The sequence below is a fragment of the Neopsephotus bourkii genome, unplaced genomic scaffold (assembly GCF_033783945.1).
Source record: "Neopsephotus bourkii isolate Nb327-2 ecotype Australia unplaced genomic scaffold, CSIRO-AGI_Nbou_v1 NB_1250, whole genome shotgun sequence".
NCBI classification, from domain to species: Eukaryota; Metazoa; Chordata; class Aves; order Psittaciformes; family Psittacidae; genus Neopsephotus; species Neopsephotus bourkii.
The window spans coordinates 3,867,512-3,886,313 of NW_026901735.1; the positions used below are offsets into that span (position 1 = coordinate 3,867,512).

At 43.7% G+C, this 18,802-nt stretch overlaps 1 protein-coding gene across 6 annotated transcripts in view; it reads left to right on the forward strand.

Moving 5' to 3' along the window:
• Positions 1 to 479: 479 nt before the first annotated feature.
• Positions 480 to 18,802, forward strand: part of XPO1 (exportin 1) — a 39,804-nt gene continuing 21,481 nt past the window's right edge. The window contains exons 1-5 of one of the 6 annotated variants that reach the window (XM_061364837.1): positions 690 to 885; positions 1,293 to 1,348; positions 5,088 to 5,219; positions 8,867 to 8,968; positions 12,932 to 13,004. In XM_061364837.1, coding sequence (XP_061220821.1) covers positions 5,094 to 5,219; positions 8,867 to 8,968; positions 12,932 to 13,004 — 301 coding nt within the window. In that variant the 5' untranslated portion in view covers positions 690 to 885; positions 1,293 to 1,348; positions 5,088 to 5,093. Of the gene's footprint in view, positions 638 to 689; positions 1,349 to 5,087; positions 5,220 to 8,866; positions 8,969 to 10,150; positions 10,215 to 12,931; positions 13,005 to 18,802 lie in introns of those variants that run through there. The other 5 variants (XM_061364838.1, XM_061364840.1, XM_061364836.1 and 2 more) reach the window with 5 other exon arrangements.

Genomic DNA, 18,802 nt, shown 5'->3' on the forward strand with positions numbered 1-18,802 from the left:
AAAGCTCGCTGAGGTAAAGCCCCTCCTCGCCCTCAGGGGCAACCCCCGCACCCCACTCCCCTCAGGAACAAGCCCTCAGCTCCAAACGGCCACCGCCGCCCCTCCCCCCCACCCGCTCTCTCTCCTCAGCAGCCCCAAAAGCCGCGCTCAGACACGCGCGTCACGCCGAGCCGCCAGCCAATCAGAGCGCGGCGACACCTGCGCCCGCCGTTTGCCACCCGGAGGCGCGTCCGCCTTTTGAGTGACAGCTCACCTCGGCCAATCAGCGAGCAGCGTCCCGCCCCCTGCCCCCCCCTCTGCGCACAAAACGCTGCTGGAGAGGGGGCGGATCCCCTCGATCTTACCCCCCCCGCGGCCGCTCGCTCCCTCCGCCCCTCCGAGGACAGCAGCTGATTGACAGGCCTCCCAGCCAATGAGCGTGGAGGCCGCTTGCGCGGCGGCACGGCTCGGGACCAATGGGAGCGCCAGCTGGGCGGAGGCCCGAGGTTTCCAAACGCTCCGCGGCGCCATGGGCTGAAAACTAAACCGAGATGGAATCTCCCAGTCTGAACCGGTTTGAGCCGGTTCCGAGCCTGTGGCATTAGGAGGGGGAGACGCGCCGCGCTCAGTCCCTGCTACCACCGCCGCCTCCGCCGCTGTGCGTGTGACCTGCTCGTAGGGGGGGGAGCCGCCGGCGCAGCTGAGGGGGCAAAGTTTAGTGCGAGCCCGGGGGGGGGTGGGCATGGGGCTGAACTGAGCGCTCCGCCGGGCCTCGGGGAAAGGCGGCAGCCGCAGCAGCACCGACAGACCCGGCCACGCGGGCCCGGGCCTGGGCAGCCAGCGACGCGGGAGGCAGCGCCAGGGGCCCGCCGGGCCGCTACTGGGGCAGCCAGGGCCGCCGGGAAGGTAGAAGTTCCCTCCGCCCTACCAGCGGCCTCTGGAGGCCGACCCCCCTTCCCCTCCCCAGTTCCCCCCCCTCTCCTCCCCCCTCCCCGAGCAAGAGGAGGGGAGCGCGGCCCTTCTGTCGGGAGCGCGGGCGGCCGAGCGCCGGAGCTGAGCGGAAGGCGCCGAGGGGAGCGCCCGCCCGGGGGCCGCGGGCTTGTGCTGGGAGCTCAGTGCAGTCAGGCCAGGGCACGCTGCTTGCAGGGGTAGTGTGGGGAGGAGTGGCGCTCCTCGTCCATAGCCGGCAGGGAGGAGGGTGCGCTCGTCTTCCCCCCCACACCCCTTCGGTGGTTCTTTTTTTGGAGGGGGGGAAGGGTTATTTTTAGTGGCCTTTTTTTATTTTCGTATTATTTTTTTTGGCGTGTGGTTAGAAACTTCCCTCACCCACCCCTACTTTTTGAAGGAAGAGGCTGTAAGAAACACCTAGGTAAGTCCGCGCTCAGGCTGCAGGGAATGGTCGGGGGGTGAGGGGGGGAATGCCGCGATGAGGAACGTGGTGAGGGGCAATGGGGGGGAGCGCTCGGGAGGAGGTGCGGGGCAGCGGGAGGGGTACGGCCGCAAGTGTGTGTGCATGAAGGGCGCGAAGTGGAAGGAGAGAAACCCTTGAGGGGGCCGGGGTGGGGGGTGTGTGTGTGTGTGCTTAAAATGGGGTTTGGGGTCTGAGCATCCTCGGCCTGGCCGAGCGGAGCGCTGATGCTGCGGGAAAGGCGGCAGCGGGGCCGCACGGCGGGGGCTTTGCCCGTCGTTACGAAGGGGATGGAGCGGGCTCGGGTGGGGGGGTTGGGCTCGGGTACGGGCACGAAGCAGGGACATAATCTGTAAATTATTAGGAGTGGAAGTTTCCAGAAATATTTTTGTGTGTCTGTGCAGCAGTATTGAAACGTCCGCCTGGATCACGTGGGGGGCCCTGTATAGAGCGCAGGGCTGGAGCGGAGGGAGGGAGAGGAGGAGAGAAGGGAGGGAGGGGCCGCGCCGCCGCCGGCCCGCCGCGCTCCGCAGGGCCCCGGCCCGCCCGCTCTCCGCGCCTTGCTCCGCCGCACCGGGCCTGCTGCCCCCCCCCCTTCCCCGCATTCCCCTTCGTGAGCCGGGCAGCGGCGCGGCCGTGCGGAGGGAGCAGGGGGAAGGCCGCCGCGCTGGGGTGAGGAGGTGATTTCGGGCGCGGCCGTGCCCGAAAATGAATGCTCCGAGGTGCCGGGAGGATGGTGGTGGATGGAGCGGTGTGATTGCATCTCGTACATTCATTCACGTGTGTGTGAAGTGGGGAGGGGAGGGATCGTCTCGTTGCGGGTGCGTTTGAAGTGTAATGCGGCTGCGGTGTGCTCCCCTCCATGCGGTGCAGCTGGAGGAATTCACAAGTGATGCAACTAATTCGTTGGAAGAGGGTCTTGGGGCGGTAATTCACTTGGTGTTCAGTAGAGGAACTGCATGCTGAGGAATGGGGCTGAGTGACTCTCCCAGGTTGTCTTTTTGGGTTTTGTTTGCTTTTAATTGCTGCCCCCAGTGAGCTTTAAGGTTGAAGGTGCTCTGAGCGTTCACTGTGAATACTCAACGTTTCTCACTGCTTAAATGTATGCTGCTGTTCCCGTGCACGACATGCTTAAATGAGTATATCAAGTATATCATAATCAACTGTTGTGTTAAAGGTCCAGGGTCATTGGAAGTTGGGATAACTATGTAAACAGTGCTGCAAATGCAGTTCTTTTGACCTTCGGTAGATGTCAGATTCTTGCTATGTTGTAGTTCAGACATTCAACTTTTTGTTTCTATTTCCCCAGCAGTACTGAAGAATTGGTTAGTGGTGATTCTTGGAGCCGAGGTTTAAACCTGTTCTGAGTTCAGGCATGATGGGGAACGAAGTATAGGAGGGTAGTCAATCAAAGATCAGAAGCTTCATGTGGGTGCAGCTTGATGAGTAGGGAACAGTTGATTGCAGTTGGTATTGACCACAAAGCCGCCATTTCTGTGTTTCAGTTTGCCAGTAGGTAGGTCATTTTGAAGATAATGCTGGGAGTGGCAGAGGGCCCTATTCAAAACATTTCCTTTCTGCTTCCATGTGGTTAATAACTTCTCTGCATCACGTGGCTCCTCGTTTGTGCTCTTAGGGCCTAAAAACCACCCAAAGAGGCTTAAATCAGAAATGAATGGCCCTACCTGAGGAACGACTGCTTTACGACGCTTGTTGTAGTTTGAAAAGAGCTTTCCCCGCTCGCGGTAGAGGCCAGATGTGAACAAAAAGGGGCGTGTCTGGTGGGAGAATTAACTGCTCTGAGCTTCAGAGCTTATTCATGGGTGCAGCTCCCTTCTAGTAGTGCTGCTTACTGCCCCTCTGCCAGAGGAGCTGTGATTTCAAGTGGCCTGTTAAGTTAAAAGAATTAAATAGGTCCTCCCTGCTGCTTTGTTTTGGTTCTTGCTTCTATACTTAACACTGGATTTTGTAAACTTCAGGGGCTGTGGGGGAAGGACAGAAGTGGAGTGTTAGTTTTGATTTATTTATTCTACTTGATGTTTATTTCCCTCTGTCTTGCCAGGTGGATGGCTGACTGGATGCTGAGATGGAGCTCTCAAAATGATTACGTTAGTGTAGTAATACTGAGTGGTTTACTTCAAAATACAATGAAAACGATTGGGTTTTGAAGTTAATATCTTTCTTTATAGAAGTAGATGAAGTTCCTTGACACTGCTTGCAAATAAGCGTTTATAACCAAAAGATTTTCCTTGTCCTTACGCTTCTGTAGGGTTTTCACTTAATTAGTAATTACTTGGGTTGAGGCACAGGTTTGTCTTGCTCTTAACTTTTGAGCATGACTTAAACATGCAAGGCATCAAAAGAATTCTTATTTTCACATGAGGTTATTTAGTAAGAGCAAATCTGACTTCTAGCTTACTCTAAAGGGGTTGGCTGGGTGTATGGGGGTGTTTCTGGAAGTTTCAGGTGGTATCTTCCTGAGTATGCACATATCCCTGAAAAAGTTACAGTAGAGCTCTTGCAGTGTCCAGACTTCTGGCTGATTCTCAAGTGAAGCTTTATGGAAGATTCTGAAAAGAGTGGTGAATGGCAGAGAGCTGCTGTGGAGGAGAGGGTAGGAATCTGTGTTGCGATTGCCAGTGACTGTGAGAAGGCAGCAATGAACTTGATCAGATGCTTCCAGCATGGGCTGGGGTGTGTGTGGCTTGGAAAGGGTTGAGTATAACTTAACCATCCACAGTTCTGTGGCTTCTGGCTAATTTTCTGGCTTTTCACAGTTGCCCTGTACCAGTCTCCAGTGGGAAAGCATCCCAGATGCACACCCACAATCACACACACACCCCACCTGACTTCCTTTGCATAATATTGAGGCCGTAGTATCTAGGACAAAGAGTTAATGCATGTGTGGCTGGATTTATGGGGCCTGAAAGCTCCAGTAGAATTCCATTTCAGTTTCAAGTGGTCTAATGTGGTACGTGGAGTAACCTGCTGACTTCACAGTCCTCTTACTTCATCCTCTCAAAGTGCCTTCAAACAGTCAACTGCCTTAGTCTCAGTGCTGATTTTTTACTTGTATGTAGTTTTTGTTTCCCCCCCAAGTATTTGAAGAGCATCCTCTGGCTAATTTCTTACTGTGTATGTAGATCACATTCACTTACTTCCATAACCAACTGTTTAAAAGCTCTTTATAATTGATCTTTTAAACGTGCATGTTGGGCTTGGAAACTAAACATCTGTCTGATATTTCCAGTATGGGTTTTGGTTGTAATGACACCAGGTGTTTGTGCCAGCAAACTTGGTGGCTTATGTGTGTTTAGGGGCTGGTAGAGGTTTGTAGTTGCTTTGAAATCAGTTTTAGCTTGCTCATAATGCAGCTGGTAGACTAGTATGTCTTACATGCTCTTACCTGCTGAAGACCCTGAGAATTTGGCAATCCTGGAGTAGTGGTTGGATCTGTCTTGATGATCTTAATGGTCTTTTCCAACATAAGTTGATTCTGTGAGTTTAGTTGGGGCAATGATGGGTGAATTCTTCAGAAAGACTTTGTCCTACTCCTCACTAGCAATTGCAGGAGTGTTTTGTTCAGTGCTGTCCAGTACTGCTAACATAGCTCGCCTCATTCAAATGAGATGCTGAAGTTGAAGCACTTGCTTTGTAACTACATAGAATAATAATTTCTTAATGTTTGTTTCTTTTGCAGTAATCTATGCCAGCAATTATGACAATGTTAGCAGACCATGCAGCTCGCCAGCTGCTGGATTTTAACCAGAAACTGGATATCAACCTCTTGGACAATGTGGTGAACTGCTTGTACCATGGAGAAGGCGCACAGGTAATGTGGACTTAGAACCTATGTTTCTTGGCTATGTTTCACCTTACCACAAATCAGTTGAGCAAAATGAATTCAGTAAGAATAAGTAATGTTAGTGAATTTACTCTGCTAGTGACTGGAATCTCACTGGTAACTGACATGCCCTGATGTTATAAACATTGGAATGAGCTTGGAACAATGTTAGTTTAGTGTGTGTTCATTTCTAGCATGCCTCCTGCTGTTGAAAGGTGTTGCCAAGGAGAATTTTGTTAAGGGCACTTCTGCTTGCAGCTTGCCTTCTCTGACTTAGTTCTTGAGAAGGGTCTGAATTACCTGGAGTTTATTATGATGGGTGGGATTGTGAAGCTGTAAATTTAATGTTGGCTTCACTGAAGGATTGTATTTAAAAGAAAAATGTTAATGCCATTATTGCTGTATTTGCACTTGGAATCGTAGAATCAGAAAACCATGAAAATCAAAGAACCATGTCATGCACATGAGAATTTGTTCTTTCTTGTGTCTTCTCCCATCCCCATTATTGTTTGTGTGATGGTTCTTCACTCTTTGGCCTTAGAGCAGATTGTGAAGTCTAAGTTCAAACTGGGGGAATGTGCATTTGTGGGCTTGCATATATTGTCTTGAAAGTGAATCTTGTATTGCTTTGATGTATTTCTTGAGCTACTTCGGAAATAAGACTTAAATGTTGAAAGCAAGTGCTGCCACAAGGGTGTTGGCACAAGTCCTGTTCTGGCAAATGTTAATTGTTTGTGCTTAACAAATTGGGAGTTTCAGTGTCGGGCATCTCTGCCTAGGATACTCTTGCACAACAATAAGTGAATTAAAATGAGACAAAGTAGCTGATGCTTTTCTATTCCTTCCAGCTGTTAGAATAAACAGTAATATACTTGCTTATACTTGTTTTGCTTGTGTCTTAAGAGAAAAGAAGCTTTTGTAAGACTTAATGTGAATTCCTATGGGTTTTTAAAAATACTTTGCACTTTCATGAAGTATTTGCATTTTGAGTGTCTGGAATTCAAACAGTTACTAGCTTTAACTAGATGATCTTAAGGTCCTTTCCAACCGTAACTATTCTATGATTCTGTGACAGAAAACTGCTTGTAGCTTTTGCCTTCCGAGTATGAACTTCTGAGTTCTTGTTCTGTGGTAGGTTTGTGTACTGTGCTGCCTTACAGAGTAGGCGGTGCTTAAAGTATTGTTTGATTTGAATGGAGTTTAAAAAGTTGGGAAGGTTTGTGAGGAGAATAGGGGATTAACACTAAATGCAGTGATCAAATTGCCATTGTTCTGGTGTTGTGAGAAGTTTCTTCACTTGAAACAGCTGGGGTTAGTCTCTGGTGTTCAGAAGACTAATGTAACAAGCAGAAATTCAAGAGGTGGCACTTAACTGGCAAAAGTGAATCAGGACAGAAACCTCTTTTTAAGTGCATGTGTTGCTTCGATGAGAGTTTGGTTTCCTACTGTAGTACGCTCTCAAAGGTGGAGACATATTTCAGTGAGTCTGAGCTCTTACCTCTTGCAAGAGTTCAGAAGTCACTACTTCTCTGTATATCCTATCAGCTCAAATCATGTCTTAAAGGGTGACAGGAATAAGAGAAGCTTAGGAAAATAAGTATTAAAATTGGGAGATTAACAGTAGTTTGTCTGGAATAGATGAGTGTGTGCTGGGGTAAGGAAGGTTTAGGATGCGGCCTGGATGGCCCATGCTGAACTTGCCTTCAAATTCACCTGTGTCTTCCGCTTAATTCTTATCTCTGCTTGCACAAAAGCCTTTATCTGCTGGTATCTGTTAGGCAAGAAAGAAGCTCTTTTCTGTCCTAACTTCTCGTTGCTTTTTTTTCTGTTCTTGGGGCTTTTTTTGTTGGTGTATGACCCTGGAAAGGATAAATATCCCTAATCCCACCCCAGTGCACCAGACTTGAGACAACTCATAGGTGTTTACCTGGGCTCACCCCAGGCTCTTAATTCTACTGGTCTGTTAGATCTTCACATGTTCAGAAGGATTATTTGTTACTTGATACCCTTTTTTTGGTAGCAACAAAACAGTGAGGCTTCTCTCTTGATTCAGTATTACTGTTCGGTTTATACGGGTTTTAAGAAACTACAGAAATTGATGTCCAGAAAAGGGGTTAGTGGTTATGAGAGCAGACTCTTCAGGGCTTGGGAGAGGAATACTGAGCTGTATGTGTGCTGTTGGTGCTGAAACTTGACCCTGTGGTATGTCAGCAGTATTGGAAGGGCTAAGGAGGCCACTATAAAAACACACCCAGGCTGAACCTGGAAGTAATAGTTATTCTTTCCCCTTTATTTGTTTTATTGTAAAGCACTGATGTCATACTGTGACAATATGGTTGTACTGCTTTTGGACTTAAAAGGAATATGGGTGTGGTACTTCTCCATATCAAATCTACAGGGGTTTCCTTTCTGGTCATTGTCAGGCAGGGAACTATAGGCTCAGTTGTATGAAGTAGGGATGCCAGTGTTGTACAGGTGTTTTAGAGATCCTTGTGCCTTACTGTTGTAGCTTTTAATTTTTATCTGGTAAATCCCATGCCCAATTTGTGTTTCTTGCATGATGACTATATAGAATTTAGGTCTTGATGGGGTTTCTTTCTTACTGAAGAACATTATTTTCTTACATCAGTTGGTGATTAGCCCAAGTATGTTCTTGGAGCAAACTAGAAATCTGCACACCTGTAGTAATTTCTGTTGAAGTTAATCCTAAAGTGAAGCTTTAACTGCTTTGTAATGCCATTGAATTGGCTCTACAGAGAAAGATTGAGCTAAGTTTTGATGATTGTGATGCAAAATGTTCATCTTGTTGGTAAGGCAGTGTCTGATGGTGGAGATGACGCAATTTGCAGCAAGATTTGTCAGCACACTGCATTTTTGAAAGTAGCTGTCATTTGGCTCCTTAAAAAATGCTTATGGGCACGCAGGCTTTTGAAAGGATAGCTAAAACAAACTCGGCTCTTTCAGTGTGTAACTGCTTCGGATGAGGTTGTGCAAGTTACTGAAGCCATAGTATCTAGCACAAGAATTGGTAAGGTCAGTCCCAAGTAAGAACAAACCATTAGCATGATCAGCTCCCTTCCGCCCCCTCAACCAGTTTCTATTGCTGTTTTGTAAGCTGTTAGATATACCAAGGGATTCCTCAAAAGTAGGGATTGAAGATCTCTAATGCTCTGCTCCCTGGCTCTTCAAAAGAAAATCAACAACTTCACAGCATGATACAGTACTCCTTAAAGCTGGCACTTTATATGAATGACTACAGTAGAACTAGAAAGATTGGGTGCCCTTGAGTACAGTTATACCTGGATGACTTTCTTGAAGGGAAGAAAACCTCATTCTCTGATATTTTTCTCCTGTAATGTGTGTTGTTTTCGCATGTTCACTGCTGCTCTTGATGAACTATTCTGTATGGAAGAATGGAAGTAAGTAAAGGGCTGTTGCATCAATGCACTTGTGCAGTTTGGTCGTTGACACTTCAGCTGTCACACAGAAGGAGGCTTAAGGGGCTTGTTGCGCCTGATTGAGTTCTGTAACTCTTGGATAAGTGGTTTAAAGATGTGTTATATATTAATGTCATCACTGAGAGTATATAATTTCTTAAGTAATGCTAATACTTTTTCTATTAAACTTGATTTTAGCAAAGAATGGCACAGGAAGTCTTGACTCATTTAAAAGAACATCCTGATGCGTGGACAAGAGTTGATACTATTTTGGAGTTCTCTCAGAACATGAATACCAAAGTAAGCAAATCAACTTTTATTTATTTGGATTTCCTCTTTCTTCCATTCATAAACTTTGAGGAAGGTATCTCAGTTTTAGCCATAGACTTTCTTGATTCAAGCCACATTTTTCTTATTGTCTTGTTTCCCAAGTTGGCTTTAAACAAGAACTGTAAATGGACAAAAGGGCAAACCTCCTTTTATATTGGCAAGAGCTTTTCTTCCTTTTTGTAAAAAAGGAAGAGCTAAATTGGAAATACAAGGGTTTTTTTCAAGGCACATGCAAGCATAGTGCCAGTTCCAAAGACTGGTGTGTGTCTGTATACATCTGAGTAATGAAAAGTCTCCTAGAGCCACATTTTGTCCTTGGATAAGTGCTTGTCTGCTCTTGATCGTCATGAGAGCTGTATGCACATAACTGAGGAGAGAATTTGTCCCTAGGTACAAAAAAGACAAAATAGACACCTTTTTAGGCCAAGATTTTGAGCAATCAATGAAAGTTAAACACCCCAAACTCTTTGTAGTAGGAAATTAGTCTTTACTAATGTGCAGAACACATTTACTTTGTACTGCTGGTTTAAATCCATCCATTGTGGTAGAGACTAAAAGGGGCAGCATTCAGGTGTTTTTTTTTCTACAACTTTAAATGCTATACCAAAGACTTTTAAGTTTGAAGCGAAAAGTTGATGGAAATGTGTTTTCACTGTCTTTTATTATCTCAGATAACTGACATGCATGTTTTTCTGCTTGATACACGCTGTGTTCGAACAGAAAATAACCGTGTTTGGCTGGTTTCTGAAATCAGGGCTACTCATGAAGCAGTTCCATTCTCTGAAGTTCAGGGGAAAAGAGTTTAAAGAACTTCCTCAAAGTGCTAACCTTTAAGTAACAGTGTTTGCCTGTTTGCTTGCCTGGTAAACTTTGCTTTTTATACTGACAGACATTACTAATGTTTAAGTTGATTTATCAACAGTATTTTTAAAAACTCAAAATTTGTCTTGTGAAAAATGAGATGATTAAAGGAACAGAAAGAAAGCAACAGGTAAAGAATTCTTCAATTTACATAAATTGCAAATGATTTGGTGCTAAATTTATGCACTATGACATTTGGCTTTTATGCAATCATATTTTTTCTTTAATTAAAGCTGTTAACACTACCTGATATTAATCATAATGTTCCATTATGTTGATTGCTTGTAATAGGAAGAAAAGGGGTGTCTTCCTGTGCAACTGACACAGCTAGGCTTTGACGGCAGGCCTCCACAAGGTCTACCCTTTTGATTCCCTTTAACTGAATTCTGTTCATCAATTGTTTTTGTTTCTTGGGAGGCGGGAGGGAAAGGGATTCGGTGCATAGAATAAGTAATAAGGGTACCACAGGCATTTCTACCATAGGGATCATTTCATGCCTTTTTCTTCAGTCTTTGTTGTTACCTGTCCCTCATCTACATAACTGGGTAGTGAATTTCTATTGGTTAGAAATAGGCAAACTAAGAGCAAATGAACTTTGAAAGGTTTGTTCTATGAGCAGTTGATTGTGTTTGTTTTGTCTTCTATTGGAAGAGTTGATTTTACACACTTCCAACAGTACAAACAGCAAACCTTCTAACTGGTGTCAGTGACTTCTTTCTGGATGTAGTGTAGCTGATTATCAGGGAAATAAGGAAAAATCAGAACCATCAAACCAAGGGAAGCTAAAAACCAAGATGAAAACCCCAGAAAGCCCATTGCGGAGTGTTCAGGCAGGCTGAGGAAGCCTTCAAACATGGTATGGCAAGAAGAAAGAATGTGTAGGTGAAGACTGCATACAGTGATTTCATTTCTGCTGCAGTTTAATTTCATATGCAAGTGTTAGGAAAAATGAATAGTACTGAGGAAGAGAGGAACAAGACACTAGCAGAGAGCAGAATTGAAGTCACATCTATACAAAGGAATGAATAGAACTCTATAGATAGCATGGACCTCTTCACAGTTTAAGGTGTGTGAATCTGAGTTAGGTATTTGGGCAGGTAATGCAGAATTAAGTGTGGCAAATTGCTAGAAGTGTCTGTCCTTTTCTTTGACTTGGGAGGAAATCCTAAGCAGGGAACATGAAAAGACCAAAGCTGAGGTCTGTCCTTCGTTTAGGTCAGGATTTTCATTTAAGTGGTAGCTGGTATTCCAGTGCTTTTGTAAGTGAAAGTAAACTTGCCATTCTGGTCTTAAAGGCTAAGTAAGTTGACTGGTAGAGAAAAGTCTGGAAGCAAAACATCTGTGGTTAGCTGTTACCTGAAAGGGTAAGTGATGCAGGTGCCTGTAGAATCTAGGCATTTAACTGGTGTTTAGATCTGCTTCAGGAGTGTTAGCACTGTCTGATACCAATGAGTGTATTTTCAACATTGTTAGAAGCTTTTGTAAGGATGTCTTGTGAGCATGGATCAGTTGCAGATGGTGTCTGTGAATCTGTAGCAGTGTCTGAAATCACTTCCCGTGAAGTGAAGCATTTTACTGAAGAATGTCTCCATACATTTCCTTCTATGAACATCCCTTGATTTCATTTAGGTTTTTATGTTAAGTAATTAAGTAAATTCAGATTTAAAATCTCATTGATAAACTTTTGCTGCTGACCGTGCAGAAGAAAAATACCATTGCTAGTCTGTTAATGCATACTTTTTCTTGGTACCCAAGAGTTTTGCAAGATGACAGAATGCAAATGCAGGATGTATACGTGAAGCTTGTAGAAACCTGGTCGGATGGAGGAGCAAAGGGATGTAGGTTGTTTTAAGATGAGAACAGCAAAAGTAGTATTTTAATACAATGTCGGATGGAGAAGCAAAGGGATGTAGGTTATGTTAAGATGAGAACAGCAAAAGTGGTATTTTAATACAATGTAGTTTGGGACAGTCGACACTGTGTTTTTTAATGAAACGGAAGTGTTCGTGATCCCTTTGGTTGAAATGCTCATGATCCTACTTTGTGTAACAACTAACCGTTTTAAAGAGGAACTCTTATTCTCAGCCAAACTTTGAACTGTGAAAACTTGAGTTTTACCTTTCAGGCATTGATGTCATGATGATTTTTGTTTTTTCTTCCTAATCCACTGCAGATAAAATAACAACAAACCTCCTCGTCCCCTTTTCTCTCCTGTCTATTCATGCTAATGGGGTTTTACATATTAAAGTTCTTCCATCATAGTACCACAAACTTCTTTCCCTGTTACTGTGAGTTGGCAGTAGGGACAAATGGGCAGAGGGACTGTGGCCTTACCGATTACTTTGCAAGCCTAACGGTTTCGGGTAAGAACATAGGAAGGAATTCCTGAAAGGTAAAAGGATTTCCAAGAGTTTATTCACATTTCTATGATTCTTTGACTGAGCACAAAAGTTCATCTTTAAACAGTAGAAATAGCTGCCATATTGGGGGGGGTATTGAAATTAAATAAACCTTGTGGGTTGTCTTGCTGTTCCTAAAGTAACAGTCCAGGGAAGCTTGGGAAGTCCTTCTTTAGGAAGTGCCAGTGTCAGGACATGTGATGCTAAGACAAGACCTTTTTTTTTCAGCTCTTAGAAGAACGATAGGAAGCTTGAGACCATCCAAGCTGCTAAATATTTTAGGAGCCTGGTTGTGTTAATACTTGAACATATGAGCAGTCATTTATGATAGAAACTCATATCTGGCTGCTACTTCTCCAGATAGCCAAAATTGTCTGCCAGAGTGAGGGCTTTTCATTAGTGTTATTTCCCACCCCCCCTCCCCTCCTGGTGTGAGCATGATCAAACAGCAGGACTTAGAGTAGTGAAGAATAAAGCAAGAAAAGAAAAATGCATGAAACCTCAGTAAATGGGTGAATAGACATGTATATTATATATATATATTTAATAAAATTGTTAGCTTAATAATCTTGAAGTCTTAGATGTTAAGTGTGAATGTCTGATTGAATGAGAGTCCTGAAAGTTAGTTAGTCCTACAGTAATGTGCTCACATTTTGTTCTTCTCCAATTTCAGTATTATGGACTGCAAATCTTGGAAAATGTGATAAAAACAAGATGGAAGATTCTACCAAGGAACCAGTGTGAAGGTAGGGAGGGATTTTTGTCTTTTCCTCTTTGTGTATTAACCGAGATTTAGACTGTCAGTCCCCAGTGAAGTCATTTTTAGCTTCAAATCCAATTAGGCTAGTAACTTTTTGTTGTGTAGTAAGGCCATCTGTGCTTTTCTGGATGTTGCAACCACAGCTTTCCCTTTTGTGACTGTGGTCCAGGTGGGGTGGTGGGCACCTGAAACTCTGTGAAGGTAAAACCTGTGATAGTTTTGGAACATCATTGCTTAGGTGTTGTACTGACTTACCTGAAGAGGTCTAACCGTAGGCAGCTTCTAAGGTCAGCTCCTGGCTTTGAGGTGGAGGTTTTGGCTCTCTGTAGTTGGCACAGGAGTGTACACGGCCTCACCAGTATCCTGTCATGTTTCTGGGAGGCTACATGGTCCATCTGGTAGCACGTGTAGATTTATGTAACTTGGAGGTTGTAAACTGTTGTGATTCTTTTAAGACAGAAACATAAGGAAGTGCATAGTCTTACCTACTAATGGTAATTCATTCTTCTAGGTAGTGAAATACTGTAAAGTCTGCTTTAATTCATGCAAGTGTGTCTGCAGCTACAGTACTGTAATTGGCAGCACAGTGTAGGGAAAATCCGCAGTCTTATTCCATTGCAGAGTCTGGAAGTGTTAACATGAATCCTGTACTTTTTAATGTGTTTCTATTTTTTCCCCTCTTCCAGCTTGTAATGTCTGCTGAGTTTTAGATGTTACCTATGGTAAAGGGAGGTACCTCTGGTACAGGATTAGTGCTTGTTCATGTAGCTTTCTGTCAAGCCATTGCCACTTGGACTTCTTTACAAAGAAGCATCAGGACAAAGTGTAGTACAACTGCTTTCAATTTTTAACATTGAATGTTGTTCCGTACTTGACTTTATACTGAAGGCTGGTCTTGGAACTCATTAAAGCTAATACAGTTTTATGAGTTACGCTGTGAGTTCACATTAACAGTGTTTAGATGTGTTTCGCATTGTTACTCAGTGCTTTGGTTTGGAAACTATATTGATTGGAATGTAAGTGTCGATGGAAAAAAGTGTGTTGAGGGAGACTTCCACATTTCTGTGGTTATTCTTACCTTCCCTCCCCCATGCCTTCCACCTGTACGTTGACAGATAAAGCAAAGCTCTCTGAAAGTGAAACTAAGGTTTCACATTCAGTTTGCTCTTGCAAACACACTTGCAGGTTTCTAGGAAGCGGGTTCAACTGAGGCTCAGGCACAGCTATGTCCTTCTGAGAAATCAAGGGAGCACCCTGAAGTTCAGTTTTCTGTGCGCCTTTAGAGTATCTCAGCTTGTATCTTGTTATATGAGCCCTTAGTTTCAGCATTTGGAAGTTGCTCTCCTAATGTTTTTGGCTGTGGCAGCAGAGCAGGAAGAAAGTAAAGAGTCAGTAGCTTGCAGCAGTTACTCAGCTTACTACTGCCCGCTGGTGAAGGGAGATGTAGTAGAATAGATGACACGAAGTTAGGCTTACTTGATAGTTTGGAACTGAACCAAATACAGTGCCAAATACAGAATGTAACTCAGTAATTCCAAGTCTTAAAAAGGCATGCTCTAAATGCATGGAATAGGTGAGAAACCATGGTGGTAGGGTGAAGTGGTTGGCTGTGTTTTGGATCATGCTACCTCATTTAGTCTCAAGATGCCAAGATAATATTGGATACATGGGTTAAATGAATTGTGGAACTGATATATTTGAGTTGGTGCTTTAGATTTGTTACTTTACTGTTTGCAGGCATGAGAGCACGGTTTGACTGGTTTCTGTCACTTGAGAAGACACAGTGTCTGTAGCTCAGTACACTGCAATGCAAAATAAAGTTACTGTCAGTAGCCATGCAGTCAGTTTTAAGTATTCTTACTTTTTTTTCCGACTTTTGTACTTTTTTTCTGAGGATTTTGAGCAGGGAGAATCCCTTTATCATAATGAATAAGAAAGAAGCTCATGACTGTGAGGGTGCTGAGGCACTGGAACAGGCTGACCAAATAAGTGGTTAAAGCTCCATCCCTGGTGGTGTTCAAGACCAGGTTGGACAGAGCCTTGGGTGACATGGTTTAGTGTGAGGTGTCCCTGCCCATGGCAGAGGGTTGGAACTGGGTAATCTTAAGGTCCTTTCCAACCCCTGCCATTCTGTGATTCTACAGTGTGTGCCTTTAGTTCAACCTTATAAAATACTTCTCCCTCTCACAGAGCCAAACTGATATTTGTGAAGTGACTTCGTATTTTTGGGGGAACTGGGTTAGTTGGTTTTTACTTGCCTGGTTTTTCCTGTACATCAGTAGAAGAGGAACTAAATATATTTAGCTACCGTGGCATCTTGACCTCAGTGGTTTAGGAAGGAGAATCAATGTTTCCTCTCTAATCCAGTTTCATTTGGTCTGTAGTGGTAGTTGGTGTTCTATTTTTTTGGTGGATGGTGCTGACTGGTACAAAAGAACTGTGCCAGAACTCATTCAGGTGCTTTGATTACCTGGGAGATAGGAAAACTGGTTAAATTGAGGGGTTTTTCATCCTGGCTCCAGTTGTTCCTTTAGTTGACAGGATTTTCTGGTTTGAAGTAACTAGTGAAGTATCGGTGCAGGAAACAAAAAGCAATGCTTAGTGACAATTCCTGCAGGTCATAAATCAGTTAATTTTATCTTATATCTTACTTTATCTTATATACTTACTTAGCTTAACATGTCTAACTTGATTTGTGTAGTAAATACAGCTGACAGATCTTAATGTTTGATTAAGATGAAGCTAAATCCATTTATGAGACAATACTGTTCTCCCTTTGTAGCAATAGCAGTGCTTAAGAATTGACATGAAGAGAGGCCTGAATTGAGCTGTCAGCAAATGGAAAAGTTGTATTTCTCCCAGAATTTTCAGGGAGGTTGTTTCCAAAACTGTCATTAATTATAGAGCCTGAACTGTAACCTTTTAATTGTGTGTCTTTTGCTAGCTGTACCTCCAGTTGTACATCAGAATGACTTACTGGGTCTTGAGGTTAGCCAGGGCTTTGTTACTGCTGCAGTCAGAATGCCTGGGAGGTTTTAGCTCCCAAATGCAAGTAGGAAACTGTGTTCTTTAGCCTTGAAACTCCATGCTTAAGTTTGCTCTTATTTTAAAATAGCTTTTAGTTGAACTCTTCTGGCCATGGTACCTTTTGATTTGTAATCATGGTGTAAGCCCAGCTGGTAACTCAGCACCATGCAGCTGCTCACTCACTCTGGGTGTGGGATGGGGAGGAGAATGGAAAGAATATAAACCCCATGGGTTGAGATAAGAACAGTCCAATAACTGTATAATACAAAACAGCCACTACTGATGATAATAATGATAAGGGAAGTAAGAAGGGGAGAGAGCATAAAACTGAAAGAGAAAGGAAAAAACAACCCAGTAAACATAAGCAATGCACAATACAGTTGCTCACCACCTGCCAGCTGATACCCAGCCCAACCTGAGCAGTGATTTGGGTTTTCTGGGTGACTTCTCCCCCATTTATATACTGGGCATGATGTGCTGTGGTATGGAATACCCCTTTGGCTAGTTTGGGTCAGGTGTCCTGTCTCTGCTTCCTCCCAGCTTCTCATGCTCCTCCTCACTGGCAGAGCATGAGAGACTGAAAGTCCTTGGTTGGGGTGAGCATTACTTAGCAATAACTAAACCATCGGTGTGTTATCAGCACTGTCCTCAGAGTAAAACCGAGACACAGCACTGCATCAGCTACTAGGAAGGAGAAAAATTACTATTACAACTGAACCCAGGACACTCATAGAAGGTTTTTCTGTTCCTGAGGTGTCACTGGTTTTGAAGGTTGAGGATTGTGAGCACATTTGGAGAGCTTGTCTGTATCCTCCCAGAGTTCTACAGTGGGCATTGGGCAAAACAATGGATTTACTTTTCAGAAATGCTCAGTGATGACTCTGCTTTGTCTTGGTTTTAGAGTTCATAGTTTGAACCAATGGGTTATCTAGACAGGAGTGGATTTTATGGGGCACAGAACTGGTAAAATGAGGTTAAATCTGGTGCCTGGCCTGCATGTTCAGCTTTGAGACATGTTTAGTCATAAACCATAGCAATGGGTTAGATTTGTTCTTTGTAATGCATTTAATCCCTAAGAGAATGTTTTGGATTGCTTACACATACACAAATGGTGTAATGTGGTTTTCATTCAAACCTTACTGATGCTGCTTTAGTGAAAGGTGGGTGGCATATCCCAGAACATCTCATAGTGAACATGGCTTATGTGCAGAGGATTGTACTACCATTGTCAAGCAAAGTTTGCAGTTCATAGAGTTGATAATAAATTGCTTTAAACTCTGATATTGTTTAGTTGATTGCTTAATAATACTTACAAAGGATGTAATTTGATTAAAGTGCTGTGGTCTCAGAAGGATTTTCTCTTACAGTGCGAAAACCTGGTTAGAAATAGGGGCTTCTTGGTCTTAAATTCAATGATACGTGTCATTAATCCTGCAATAGGTAATGAAATTCAGTTCCTGTGAATAGAGTGAGCTTGTCTGGAGTGTTTCGAGCTGGAATGGATAAGCATTTCTTCATTATGAAACCTGAATTGCTTGTACAACTTCCCTCAAAGTGAAGTGTTCAGAGAGACGCAGTTTAGTGGCTCACAGGAAGGCTCTGGAGTTGGGTGTAAAGCTTTTGATGCGGTTTAAGCTGCTGTAAAGAGTGTGGAATGATGAGATATTTTAATGGAAATTTCTGGCCTGCTTCAGGAAGAGATGGTTTTTGATTCTGTGTAATGAAGGGGGAATCAATTCCAGTATCTGAAGGGGGCCTATAAGGATGCTGGGGAGGGACTCTTCATTAGGGACTGTAGTGATAGGACAAGGGGTAATGGGTTCAAACTTAAACAGGGGGAGTTTAGATTGGATATAAAGAGGAAATTCTTTCCTGTAAGGGTGGTGAGGCACTGGAATGGGTTGCCCAGGGAAGCTGTGAATGCTCCATCCCTGGCACTGTTTAAGGCCAGTTTGGACAGAGCCTTGGGTGCCATGGTTTAGTGTGAGGTGTCGCTGCCCATGGCAGGGGGTTGGAGCAGGATGATCTTAAGGTCCTTTCCAACCCTAACTGTTCTGTGAACTGCATGGCACTTATGTGTGCAAGACAAGCTCTGTGCCCTTTATCAGGGTTTTCGTGATGCATCCTGTTCTATTGAAAAGGAAACACATAATCGACTGGGTTCACTAGTGGGAATAGATGATTTTTAGGACAATATGGGAAAGCACTGTTTATTAAGACTAAAAGTAAGATGGCGTTTTGGAACTACAACAGTTCAGTACAAGTGTGTATGCATACAACCATCCCTGGAGGGGACGTCTCAGCTTTAGGGTTTGACATCCCCATTTACTGATGTTAATTGGCTGAGTTACAGTGTCCGCCTGCTTTATTTATGCCTCTTATTCTTTGATGTAAGCAGACAATGTCTGAATTTTAGTGCATTAGTGTAAACTTGCATCTGCAGCACCAGCTAGAATAGCTTTCAACACTTGCTGGATGCTTGTGCTCTAACTGCATAAAGGAATGCGCTTGCATGTCTTAAGTGCTTTTGTCTGCTTACTGACTGTGCATTCATGGTAACATGCTGCGTTTGGTCATGATAGGAGCTCAGGTTAAACAGTTGATGGGATGTACTTGCTTCTGAAAGCATGTTCAGAGATTAAACTCCAGGGTATTTCACACTGTTCAAGTTTAGACTGCAGAATTTACCAGTTTTGCATAATGGGAGTTCCTCAGTGTCCCAGTTCAGCTCCAACTATTGCATAGCTTGGGTCGCTT